We start from the raw sequence: 14397 nt of genomic DNA on the forward strand, positions 1-14397 counted from the left end.
AACGGTTATTTCAGAGATATTATTACTTAGGATAAGACTGAAAAAAATAATATATAGGTAGGGTACAGATAAGCAAATATGTGAAAATGCAATTTTAATAACTGAATTTGGGGACTACTGAAGTATAACATGCTTCCATCCTGAGTTTCCACTTGAGAGTTCTTACTATAATTGTCTTAATATCAGAAATACCAAAGGATATTTTCGGTGAGAAAAAAAATTCAATAATAAATGTGTGAATGACATTTTTAAGTCGTCAAAATTCCAAAGCATTTATAAGAAGGATTAAAAAAGGTGACACCTGATCCTTGTATATGCTTCTGGATATCAGTAACCCTTTGTTTTATGGATAAACATCTTTTAAGAGAGTAAAAGAATATCTGAAGACTTGGGAAATAGAGAACATGTTTTTCCTTTTAAAAACACTTTAAAATGTACTGATAATTTGTTAGGTATTTTAGTAATATTTTCAACTAAAAATCAACAGCCATTCACTCCTATGGCCAGAGAATTTACAGATGCTAATGTATCTCTGTGAAATTTCTGAAAGTTCTACTGAAGTCATTCAACACGGACAAGAACTCACATTGGGCTAATCTGTCATTCTCACGAGCCCTGAAATTCTGACAGATGACATTCCATGGCCTTTCCCCTTGATGGGGAAGCCTTTTAAATGATTCCTAGGAATGAAACAGTTGGAATATCTGAAGGGGGTTAATTTCATACCTGATTGGAGAATGCAGTGACAATTGGGGCCTGTTGAACTGCTTCAGAAGGTCCTTTCAGCCCTGCCTCAGAGCAGGCCCTCAGAGGGCGTGGGACCCTGCATCCTGGGCAGCCTATTGGATTTATTTTCCAAGTTCTGAAAGGTAGAAAAGCCTGGAGAAGCTCCCTCCTTCTGCCTCCTGTCCCTTCCCCTGTAGCTCTCTGGCTTTAAAAAAGAACACAGAACCATCACTGGAGAATGGAATGAAGGGCCCCGTACGCTCCCCAGCACAGGTCCACCTGCCAGGTCAGTGCTGGCCTGACCTGGGGTGGACACCAGGGATCACCTGTCTAAGCAGCCCCTCTGTGACTTTCCACCAAACCGAAATAGGCATCTCTCCAAGATGGGCACATTCTCAGGTGGTATTCGGTAGCTGAAACTGAAACAGAAAGTACACAAAGATACATGGAGCTAAAGGGACTTGCTTTTTTGGGCTGTCCCATTTTGAGGCACCTTAACGCAGAGGTTAGGAATATGGGCTTTTGGGTCAACTACACCTGGATTTGAATCCAGGCTCTTTCTTTTCCTAGCTGTGTGTGATCCACAACTAGGAAATAATGGTACTTTTCTGAGCCTCAGTTTCTTCATCTGTAAAGTGGGGATAATACCTCCCTTGTAGAGTTATCGTGAGGATTAAATAAGACACGCAATGGCCTGTCACATACCAGGCTCTCAGTACATGGAAGCTGCAACTGCTACCACCACCTCTATCTGATGGCCATGACCAGCAGCCTGATCACTGCTACCTCCACTGCTGCTATTACCAATGCTGCTGCTGTTCGCGAGAGATGATTTCATTCCACGTATCACAGAAGGGCCCAGTGAGAAGCAGAGCAGTTGAATTATAACAGGATTTTCGGATTTCCCAGTAGCTTTAAGGGTTCTGAGAGACCAACATTATTGAAGATGCAATGAGTAGAGGCCGACTCTTGCCTAAAGCTTCCTGTTCCTTCTAACCTCTTATAAATCATAGCTTGGATCACCCCTTTAAGAAACTAGAATCAGGGGTGCTATCAGTATGTGGAAACAAATATATTTAAAATAATTGAAAAACTTAAGAACATCAGCTAGAGGAGATAATAATCAAATGCAAGTGACCTGAAATTAGGAGCTTCGCCTTTGCTGGGGGAGGCAGTGAAAGGAAGGGCCGAGTTTTCAGCAGAGGGTGAGCAGGACAAGGAAGCGGACAGATAAGCAAAGACAAAAGACCTGATGGGTTTGAAAAGGAGGAAATTCCTTGGAATGTGGATATTGTAGGAGTAAAATGAACAGACATCATTACCATTTTGTTCTTTAAAAAGGAACGATTCAGCTTTAGCTCTATGTAGAAAAGAGAAACAGTGTTGTAAGATTAATTTGGGCCTTTACCAGCAGTTTTAGGAAGCTGGAGGAGGGAGGAAAGCAGTAGAAGGTTTGGAAAATGAATTTGGCAGGGAAGGTGGAGGCGGCTGAACAGTAGGGAGGAGAGCTGAGGTGGATGTTTGGGTCAATTATCTTAATCTGTGACCAGTCCAGAGCTGTCTCCTGCCCAGATGGAGGGTCGCAGTGGACTGGGGCCATCCTTACTTCACAAATGGAACGGGGGAACCAAAGGTGACTTGTGTTCTTAAAATTCTTCTCAGAGCCCACCAAATGTAGGCAGCAAGATTTATCTTTAAATATTTTCAGGCAGAATGATCAGACAGAAATAGACAAGTCTTTGTTTTAAACAGCTTTTGATAAGGAAATGTGGGAAAATCAAGCCAAGTATGCCACGTGGAAAGCTACCTACCGAGGTGAAAACATTGGATTTACAAGTACATTGCAAAATCTAAGGAATTTTCCACATCTGCTAGCAAATAAGACCTTGTGCTAATTTTCTCAGTTTCATAGCTTTGGTGAGGTATAATTTGCATACCATAAAATCCACCCATTGGTAAGTGTATAATTTACTGATTTTTAGTAATTATCTGGAGTTCTGCAACTATCACCTCACTCACAGGTTTTTGGGTTTTTTTTGAAACTAGAAATCTTGTTTGAAAATATTTTTAACACTGAGATAAATGTGTAAATATTTTTATTTAATTTAGAATATTTTATGTCACATTCAAGCTGGTATTGCCTATGAGACAAGCAGAGAATGAAGGATATTATAGCAGCTTGCAGCTAAGACCAATAATGGTAAACTTTTATTTTATACACTATTTTATACACTGCAGACTTACTGTTTCTTTGGAAAATACGTCTAAATGAACAAATATTAACTGGCAGGCACTTTGAACTTTGTAGGATTTACTGATATACAACTAACTGATAACAGATGAAACAATTGGTGAAAATTTTTTTCTTTCACTTTTTCTAGAAGGAAACAAAAGGTCAGTATCATATATACTGTTAAAGTAGAATGACACTTGAAACTTATGTAATTTTACTAACCATTGTCGCCCCAATAAATTTTAATAAAAAAAAAGTTGAACAAATAATTTCTTTTTAGCACTGTCAGAAACTAGAAACCAGTTAGCTAAATAGTATTTACTTAATGTATACTGTGTACCTATTTCTGTCCAAAATGCTGCATGGAGGTAAGTGATACAAAAGAGAGAATTCTTTAATCTCTAGGGTAGTGGTGAGAAAAGCTCCCTGCCTTTTTTCATTGAGGTCCATTAACCAATAATGAAAAAAAATAAGAGAATTATAGTAAAAAATCTTGACTTACATATTTTATAAAATAAAATTTCAGTTACTTGCTTTTAATATAAAAAAATTACAAAATTCTTTAATATATATAACAAAAATTAAAAGAATGCTATGAACTTCTCTGTTATAATCAGTTAAAGGAGAGAAGGCAAGGGATGGTGGTGGGGTGTAGAGATGAAGTGGTGAGAAAGAAAGAAAGATATAATTATAGAAAAAGAGGACACAAAAAAGAATTCATGGAAAGGAAAACAAGGGAAAAACAGGAAAGATGTACACAGAAACACACATACAGAGCTATACATGCTAAGAGGGAGAAATACTTTAAGGGGAAAAGAGAGAGAAAGATGTCCAAGGAGTAAAACCATCCTTTCCTGACCCTTATTTGGATCTTGCTATTAAAGACATTGAAAGCCATGGTGTGTTTGTGCAACCACAGGTGTAACTAAGGCCATCACTTTGGGAACCTGTCCTTTGAGGAAGATGAAACTGAGGTCGGGGCTAGATATGACCTCTTTGCCAAAGGCTCCCAGTCTAGTTCTGAGTTTCCTGTCTGTCTTGGGAAATCGATCGAATGATGACTAATAAAAGAGGATGGGTTTCGCAGTGATCTGAGCCAAGAAGTCTTTCTGGAGCAAGGCGGGTAGACAGTGTAAGACAGAATCGTGAATGAGGGAGTGATGTGGGGAATAATGGCTGGGAAGGCACACAGATACTCTGTGCTCGAATCTAGTTTTGGTCATTAACGTGGGGATTCGCTGGGACCCAACTGAAACCACATTTATGCTCAGATCTTTATTTACAAAATGAGTCCGGAATTCTGGTCAGGGCTCTATCTGGTTGGGGCTGTGCCCTGACCTTGGGCAACTTCCAAACTCTTGTTGGGTCTTGGTGTATTAAGCTGTAAATGGAAGGGATTTAACTAGAAAATTTCTGAGATTTCATCTAATTAAAAGAATTACCCTTTACATTGACACTGAGCAAAAAAAAAAAATTAAAATCCTGAAAAATATAAACCAGAATTAAAATATTTTGATTAAAATATCCTTAATAATGTGTTATAAATCAAGGATGTAAGGATGAAGCAAACAACTTTAAAAGTTATCAGATTTAACCTACGGATAAAATCTCTTGTCCTCTAATTCTAAAGCAGCCATTTGACACTAAAACTATGTGAAATAGGATATAATCAACACTAGAATTGTCTTGCCTTGCTTTAAATGTTTAAAAATCTGCAATTTGTTGTTAATCATCATTGGCAACTCTCAGCTTTTCTAAGAATTGGACTTTTTAAAGTCAAAATTATGGCATATAGTTCGAAAAGTATTAAATAAACAAGGAAATAAAGGGAGAAAAGCAATGTGTAAGAATCTCAAAAATAAAGTTATATCTTTTCATCTTTCATTTTCCCTAGAATCACTTGGTTCCGATTTTAGTATTCCTGTTTACAAATAAAGGGGGAACTGGCCACGGTGGTGGGAAGTCGGTGTGGGAGGGTGCACTGTTGTCTATTCGTAGAATCAACCCTTTCAGTTGACTAAGACAACAACCAAATCTGTAGATGGTTTATTTGATCTGCGTGAAAGAGTGGCAGTGGGAATTTTGGCACTTGAATAAGCGGAAACAATATTTTTGGCTAGAGAGACTTCTGTGTTCTCTCAGGGAGCCTTCTAGAAGGCCATCTGGACCAAACAGTATTTCTTTTGTAAAGCCCTGCATTTGGAAACACAAATGAAAGGTGTGTGAGCCCTAATCTATGAAAATAGATACCTATGAAAATAATTTGCTTTCAATATCGGTGTGTGGGGTTTCATTCTTTGTAATTTTCAAAACGAAAAGACTTACATGAGGAAAACAGAACTCTCACTTTCTTTTTCCTTTCTTTATTAAGATATAAGTTCCTAATTTATATTCCAGTAGAGGATTTGTTTATGAATATAAACTTATTAATTTGCATTATTGCTTGTTCCAGTGAAATTAGAATATTTTAGTTATGTGGGTTGTTTACAGTTGTTATGTCAGATAGTGACCTTGTTTTTGACCTTCATAATTGTTACTTGAACCTAGATTTTAAAGATGAACACTTCCTCTTCCTTGATTTTTAGCCAGCTTGTGAAGACGTAACAAACAAAAAATTGTGAAAAAAGTTAGGAAATCCTTGCAACACCAAATAAAGCATTTATGGCAATGATATGAGTAAAACAGAGTGCTTGGAAAACTGAATATGAAGCAAAGCCATATTTGTAGGTAGATACTATAGAGATATCAATATTCTAGCAAAGTACCTTTAAAAATTGATCATGTAATGTATTTTGCTGTTCTTACTACATTTTGCTATTCTTTCACATTTTTCTGTTAGAGCTTTCATTTGGAAAGAAATGGTAAATTATTACATTAAGATTTCTTGGGATTATCAATCATTTTAAAAAAGCAACTATTTCCTTTAGCTGTCATTTTTGCCCAAGAAGTGATGAATACAGAAAGAGAAAAAATTTAGCATTGAGTTTATAATATAGACATGAAAAAATACACCTAACATGAATATATATATAGTATAAATATGTATATTACATGTATTTATTTATAAACAAATTATAGTTTCCACTGACATCACCTAATATTAAGTAATTATCTGCTTAAGATATTTCCATTTCAATGATTCAATTTCATACTACATACAATTCTTAGTCGATAAAAAAAGAAATCTGTTATAATCATACTTTTTAATAAGCAATACTAAATTCAATGCTGATGGAGAAGTTTCAAATACTATTAGAATGAACATTTCTATGAAAAAATGACAAAGATGAAATTAACTTTTAAGAAAATCCTTTATAAATTTAAAAAAAATCACATGGAAGTGATTTATCCTGGCTAAAGTATCTTAGCAAACAATTTGGAGCTAAAGTAATTAAAGACATGCAGCTTGCATCTCAAAATATATTTTTTTCTAGAAAGATGGAAGAAAAAACTCAAGTTTGATTAATATTAATTAATATTACCTCACAACTGATGTCAGCTAAGTCAGAACTATTTTAGCTTATGAGAATTAAAATAGGAGCATAGAGTATGGGGAATGTTGAAACATTTTTCCAACAGATTTTAATAGAAGATAAGCTCAGTCCCTAATGCCAGTCTATAGTCTAATTCTTATTAGTGGGAACTGTTGTACCAGGCAAAATTCTTTGGCCTGTAAATATCTTCAGTTTCCTGAATCAAAGCAGTCACAAATATCATTACCAGCCAAACAGTGACAGATTATATGAGCTGATTATTATTTTTTAATGTAAAGTATTTTCACCCTACATTAGACTAAGGGCATCAAACTTTATTTCCTTAGAAATTCCAGTTAAAATAAAACAAAAATATTCATGTGATACCAAAGACTGCATGAACCCCAATCATTTATCTACTCATGATCTAAGTATTCTCATGAATTTTGTTATTTCGAGAGGATAGGAAGAAAAGGTAGCACTTTTATTTTTGAGTAATAATAACTATATAACAATAATAAATATTATTACTATAGAAAACACAGATGAGGTGTTTATCCAGCATTAACTGTGAACTTCAGCTATACCTTTGGTCTTAGGGCAGAATATAATTTAAGATGGGACCAGGAAATAGAGAAAAGCAGATATATAATTTTGCCTTCTTGGGTCATTTCTACTTAAAAACATTACTTGAATGAAATTTTCATCAGGGGGAAAAAAGATCCTTTAGAAATTTATAAGTGTCTCACTAGGACATAAACCATCAGTTTCCTATCGTTGACAGAGTCACCTGTGCTTTGGACAAAATATCTGAGGGTGTATGTTTTCATCAGTGATTCACATTTGAAATAAAACAGATTAGATGTTTGTTGGAAGCAATACTTTACACAACTGAGCAACCTATTTAGACTAAATCTGTACAAACAGAACCTACATTATTTAAACCCCAAGACCCCTCAAGACCCAAAGTCACCTTCCTGCAGACCCAATTTTTGTGACCAATTTATGGGCAAAGTGAAAGAAACATGCGAACTGGATAAAATAACCATATGTCCCCACTGGAAGCCCCATTACTTGAATCATTTAAACCTTGCTGGACAAAGCACCAGGAGAATTTGCTGTAGGAAACAAACCTACACGAATGGGGCAGGGAAGAAATGACCTAATAGTTAGTCTCCCTTCTGCTCTAATTTCTACGGTTCTCTGTTAAGAAAAGCTGCCGCATCACTGTGAAAGCTTATGTCCCAACAAAAAAGAATTTCTTATTTAAAAAAAGCGAAAAAAGTTCAGAATTTAACATTTGAGTTGCCATCACCAAACAGTAAGGACACTTTGAGATGATTTTCCCTGGGAACAACACTTGCGAGATACAATGGAAATGTTTTTTTTTTTTCTTCATTCAAAAACTTACATGCCAGTAAAAGAGTGTGTGTCTAGATTGAATTTTGTTTGCTGGCTACTGAAATTTAGGGTAAGCCTTCCCATATCTCTAGCTGCTGACAATGCCAAGTAGCATCCTTTGATGTCACCTAATGTGAAACCAATGTGGACGTTTAATGGGGGCAGTATTGGCCCAGACTGAAACTCTGCTTGGCCTGCCGTTTTGCTGGCCCATATCCTGCCTCAGTTTATTATTTCAGTAGGATTTATCCCATGCATGTCCTCAGCTGGCATAAAGAATACACAGAGGTGTCGGACATTTAGTGAGTGTGTGCACAGGCAAGCACGCTAGAGAATAGAGTGGATAGAGTTATTTGCATGAATGAATGAAAAAGTACACGGATGGCTCTTCTCTCTAGGTAAAGATTGGTGTTTGAGGAGCTGGGTTTTTGGGTCAAGATATAGAAGTGGACATAAAACACAATGTCAAGTTAAAAATATTTTTCTATGAACTGTGCTGTTTTGCTGACGGCCACTATTGATTTGAAATGGAAGGATGCTGTTGATCCTGGAAGTGGTATGAGTCCAAATGGCATGTTTCCATATCACATATTCTGCCTTTTGATTTTAAGTGCAAGTGTGCACTCAAGTGTGCAAAGGTGTGCTGGTGTGAGTGTGAGCAAGTGTGCATGGTCGGGATTGAAGGCAGGTATCCATAGTGAGAGGAAGGCAGTGACCCATTTAATACTGCTACTCACTTTCCCAAGTCCTGGGGTTTTCAGGTGTTTTAACTGCCAGTGAAAAGTGCAAGTGACATTTCTCACATCATGTCACACTGAAAACAAGTTGTATCTTTTTTTTTTTTTGTACAGGGGACTGTTTAACCCTTAGAACTTTAATAATGTTTCACCATTCTTTTTCCCCTTAAGTACTTCTGCACGGTAGGTATCAAAACCTAACTCCTTATGTAACAAGGTGGAGTTTAGATATTACCTCTAGGATAGATTTATAAATGCAACTTTCCTCCCATCCTCTTAAAAAGAGGCACACGGTATTATTGCAAATAACCTTTAAGATAATTAACTGACAATGCTGCAACTAGCATAAAATCTTCCTTCAGGCGACACCTAATTTAAGTGTTACTGGCACAAAGTGGAGACAGATTGCGCATCACCACTGCAATATTTACATAGCAGAAACCCACAGAGCAGGAAACGCGGGGCTCAATGATGCACTAAATTAGGAACAACCGTACTCCAGTGTTAATTTGCTTTCCATTCTATCCAAATCTCAGGTCCAGAAATTGGTACAAACACATATACAACCTCCCACTCTTAAATGACTAAACCGGAGGAGATTTTTGTACTTTTCCCCCGCAAAATTAAAATAACTTGAAATTTATTTATTCTCTCCACAAGAACCGTTTAATCAAACTGTGTTTATTTCATTACAACTTGCTCTCACTTTGATCTAAAATTATTTTCATATGAATGCTGCATCAGAGTCTATAGAGAAAAACTAAACAGAGTTCTATTTTCTCGAAGGCTGCCAATATAGTTTATGAAAAGAATAAAATGAGAAACTAGAGAGCCGGTGGGTGAAATACTTAGGAACACGGAAGGACAAATTGAATTGGGTGAAATGTCTCACTGATGAATATTGTCCCCTCAATACGAACCCCCCCCACCAAAATATGAGTTATTTTTTAAATCATTGACACAATTTTTTTTCATTCTCCTCCGTAGTATTTTAAACATCAGTTTCATCCAAGGCATGAATAACACATTTACCTTTCCTAATTGTTGATGTTCTTTAAAGGCAGCAATCAGTTCTTCAGCCCACTTAATTTTTTCAGGGGATGGAGAAAACTGCTCCTGGACGACTGCAATTTGGTTCGGGTGTATCACCTGCTTACCTACAAGAAGATTAATAACAGTGGAAACACAGAACAGACAGATGTTCAAACAAAATGTCTCAACCACGCGAGGCTCCTGAATGCCTCACAGACTGTCTGTAAAATAACTCATTATTTTAGAACATTTAAAAAAGAAAATAACCACAATCGGGCAGCCTTTTCCAGAATACCACGTAAGAACAAATACAACAATGGGAGTAATTGTGCTTCCGATCCTATAGAAATGCCACCTTGGTGCAGATAATCTCTCAGTTTTAGTTACAGGTGGATTGACTAGGCAGCTCGTTGAATAACTGCTTTGGCTGGAAATTTAAAGGATAATGTCTGCAAATTAGAGTGATTATTTTGAGTTTCATGAAGAAAAAAAATTATGTTAATTCTTTTTAATTTTATAAGTTGTCTTTGGCTTATTTTGTACCAGTACCCCTCCTTCCATGATTTCTTTCAGGAGTAGTCTGTTTTCATAAAGCTTACAGAAGCAGACATTACAACTACACTAATATCAAATAGTATCTTATAATACTATATTTAATTTTCTTTTAGGTAAATATAGGATGCCATTTCTAATCACTAATAGAAAATTGGATTTCAATTAAAAAATTTTATTCAGTAAAGTAACATAGAAGGCAGATTTGAACACTGTGGTCTCTAAATTACTCCATTTAAAAATGTTTAAATAAAAATTACAGAAAGTTTCTCTATCCTAGAATATAACCAGATTTTCCCTTTTTTTCTTATAGAATGAAGAATGGATATTTCTCTTTTATATAGACACTTAGATACCCCAGATGAAATCTTATCTGTGTAGTAATAGCTTTCAAAAAGCTTTGTACTTTTTGAAGTGTAAGGATCTTAAAAACATTATACAGAAGAGGCACAGGATTCTATAAAATCCTGCTGTCATTAAAAAACAGTTTAACAATCAGGGAAGAATGGAATCAAACCAGTCATTAATAAAATGAAACATAATGTTATAATATGATGAAGTTATATTTTATTACATGATAAAATCATGGACATATTTGGTTCTTTAAAATGAATGTACACTTAATGATAATTTACTCTGCTAAATGTATTTGTTGTTATATCAATTAGCTTTGCTTTTGAAATACTTGTTTTAACATTTAGTCAGTCTAAATTATATCCTTGATGTTTTAGAAAAGGTCAATTCCTGTTGCTGTCATTATTCTATCTAACAGAAAAAAGAACAATGCTTGTAAATTTTTTTTTTTTTTTAGCCTTTCATGAAAAAGAGTTTAAGTGAACAAATATAGTAATATCTTTTCTTACAGTGGCATAATTAAACCATCCTCACATTGCTATTTCATTCTTATCTGTCAGCATACTAATATTAGGTTGCTGCAAAAGTAATTGTGGTTTAAAAGGTTTAAAATAGCAAAAACTGCGTTACTTTTGCACCAACCTAATAAAACATTCAAACCCTATATAAATAAAGATGCTTTAAATTATTTGAGGAACAATTTCTGGGAACAAATAACATCAGTGATGACAAATGAGAGCTTTTTTCAATAATAGGTATTGAAATTATATTTAAGTAATCTAATAGTTGTTACAATATTATTAATAAAGGATGTCAGTTCTGGTAGTCATTTTGTACTAATTGTTAGTGCTGAATTTTATAATTTATGTACATAATTTACACTGATGTGTAAAAAGCCAGATTTCATGGGAACTTCTTGGTACAGACACTATAATTTTAGAAGCAAAACCTAAACTATTTAAAATACTGTGAAACTATTGATGGCTTGCAAGTACCCATATTTTGATAATAAGGCTAATTTGAAGATATGGTAGCGTTTAGAAATTGATGAACATTCATGTGTGAAGTTATCTTTTGTCGAGTCTTGTATACCCCCAACAACTGAGCATCAGACTTTAATGCCATGTGGAAGTGAAACAAATATTTTATACAGAAGAGTTGTTATTGACAAGTTACTGAGAGGGTACAAAATTGGAAGACATTAAAATTTATGACCATGAAATCCTTTTTACAGTACCACTTGATATATCGTGCTTTAAATCAATACCTGTCAAGTCTTTTAGGTAACTGTATGATGGTGTCATTTTTGTCTTCTACAAAAGACTGCAAAAATAGAAGAAAACCTATAGTGCTTCATATTTATAATCTTTCTTCTCAGCATGAAGTACTAGAGTAACTGTGATGACCAAGTCAGCTGTTAAAGCTTTATTCCAAGATTAATTTTGGTTTCTTTTTATAAAAATAATTCCTGAAATTAATAGCCACTTATACAGCCAATGCATTGATTTAAAATCTGTCTACATGGATTGTAGCTCTGTGAAACAATGACTGCAGAAAAGAAACTATAACCTGCTGGTTGATGCATGGTTAACTTTTAAAAAACTACACCTCATTAGAAATATATATAAATTTTCAAAGTACAGAAAATCCATGTGGATTTATAACATAGACTGAGTGTTTCTCATCAGTGCTATGATAACACAATATTTTCATTGACATTTAAACCTTTCAACCACCTGCTTTGAATAGGATATGTATCTCCCCTCCCTTCCTCCCTCCCTCCCTTCCTTCCTTCTTTCTTCTTCTTCCTTCCTCCTTCCTTCCTTCCTTCCTTCCTTCCTTCCTTCCTTCCTTCCTTCCTTCCTTCCTTCCTTCCTTCCTTCCTTCCTTCCTTCCTTCTTGTCCTTTCTCTCTTCCCTTCTTGTGCAAAGCCCAAGGTATGGCAATTAAATGACAAATAATTAGGGCAAACAGATCATGAACTGCCTAAAATACTCCTTAAATCATTTATTGTTTAAAAATATTACAAATAATCTCATATCTTATCAGACTAATTACCTTCTATTGGTATGGAGAAATATAATTGGGACAACAAAGACCTTCTTTCTAAAAATTGCAAAATATCTATAAAGTGTAGCTCCCTACTTTACTGACTTGTTCACTTGAATAGATAACGGGCACTGTACCCTCTGTGCCTCCCCATTTCCCCCTTCCTTTTTTTTTTGTGTGTGTGATTTAATACTCCCTGTTGTTGAGAAACAATAGTGCCAAGCCCATAAGCTCCTCATGCTGAGTTGGGCACAGTCTAGAAATTTAAATCTGATTTGAAATAACTTGTCTTCTGCGATTGAATTAGGGACCAATTTAATTCAGTCCTGTATCTTGGAGAAACTCTCAAACTCTTTTATAAAAAGTTCTGGAGCAAACATTCACCCCAGAGGAAGCAGAGGACACCCAGATTATACTGAATGATGGTGACAGAGGCCCACATCAATTCAGTGTTTTCTGTTTTTTATTGCATTAGTGCCCATTTCAGAGCAACATCTGGCTGCTTGGCAGCCAATGCCACACATTTTAGACCAACAACATCGGGCTCTATTAGATAGATTTCATGGAGTTTTTCTCCAACTTTTCCATTTGGGCTGCATCCTAACTGGTTGTTGGGAAAAGGCAGTTGTAACAGGCCACAGGGACCAGGGCCAGGGTGGAGGGATTCTCTTTCTCAGCCACTATTAAATGTAGGGAGGATCCATTTATTAATAGTTCAATGATGCAAAAATATTTCCCTAGGAAAGATCATATTCATTTGCTTATTTATGTATTAAACAAATTTGTGGGGATCGCATTTTAACTCTTTATGTTAAAAACACAAAATCAAATGTCAGAGCTTTATTTGATGCAAATATAACATTTAAAATGGTTTCTGAAGCCTTTCAATTTTATTTTGGGTTAAATCATCATCTAGTATTAAGATATGTCTTACATTTAAGTTCACCTTATGAAATGTTTCTTTCCGTAACTCCTAACTGGACATATTTCAAATATTACAGAGGATGCCAAAAAAATGTATACACATTTTAAGAAAGGAAAAAAACTATTAAAATTGCAATACTCAATATATACTGATAGCAAAAGATATTCACAAGTCATGTGTATACATTTTTTTGGCACCCCTGGTATATGTACAAAAGGGATATAGCATGGATGCTTGTCTCTTTTCCATATTATCTGGGTACATTTTTGATCATAAGATTCTTAGAACTTGCAGTAGAAGAACAAATAAGAAGTAAATTATAGTATTGTTTTTAATCCACGTTTGCACGTGTGAATGTGTGTGTGCAACTGCAGGCGTGCTTGGGTATAGAATCCTATTGTGGTTTCTCAAAAAATAGATTTCTGTTGCAAAAACACAATTTTCAGTTGCTCCCTGGGCTCCTGGGGAGCTGGGTAATCGGGCACACCAATCAGCAGATATCCGCTTGCACTCCAGGACCGGATTGCGAGGGACCCGCTGATCTTAGTGCCAGCCAATGCCCGTAGGTGTCGCCAGGTGCATAGACACTTACTAGGCGGTGGGAGAAAAAGGAGGGGCTTGAAGTGGCAGAAGAATATAAACCTAGTTATGAGTGGGGGGAAAAAATCAGAACAGATATCACCAGCATTTTTTCAGAAATGAATTACTATTTGGACTATTTGAAGAAATTTTTCTTCTACCCATCAACCCAAATTCTTCTGGCAGTTCATCCAAAAACTCTTCAATAACAGCCTCATCCCTCCCCTCATGTCAGCAAAAACTGCAGCAAAATCCTTAAGAGGACAGAAAATAAAATGGTCCCTAATATAAAGAGCAAATAAAATGAGTGATTTGTTTGTTGATTTGCAGTGCCAA

At 35.5% G+C, this 14397-nt stretch overlaps 1 protein-coding gene and 1 long non-coding RNA gene across 11 annotated transcripts in view; one reads left to right on the top strand and one right to left on the bottom strand.

Moving 5' to 3' along the window:
- The window catches only part of LOC308496551, a 97272-nt gene that overhangs the window by 56010 nt on the left and 26865 nt on the right, over window positions 1-14397 (top strand). The gene's annotated exons all lie outside the window — the stretch shown is intronic.
- Window positions 1-14397, bottom strand: part of CLYBL (citramalyl-CoA lyase) — a 236765-nt gene that overhangs the window by 29934 nt on the left and 192434 nt on the right. For all 10 annotated transcript variants that reach the window (XR_013993199.1, XR_013993200.1, XM_081046043.1 and 7 more), the window contains exon 6: window positions 9603-9727. Coding sequence is in view for 8 of the 10 variants with exons in the window: in XM_081046043.1 (XP_080902169.1) it covers window positions 9603-9727 (125 nt within the window). In the remaining 2 variants the exon portion in view is untranslated. The remainder of the gene's footprint in view (window positions 1-9602; window positions 9728-14397) is intronic.

This window comes from Rhinolophus hipposideros (genome assembly GCF_964194185.1).
Source record: "Rhinolophus hipposideros genome assembly, chromosome: 4".
NCBI classification, from domain to species: domain Eukaryota; kingdom Metazoa; phylum Chordata; class Mammalia; order Chiroptera; family Rhinolophidae; genus Rhinolophus; species Rhinolophus hipposideros.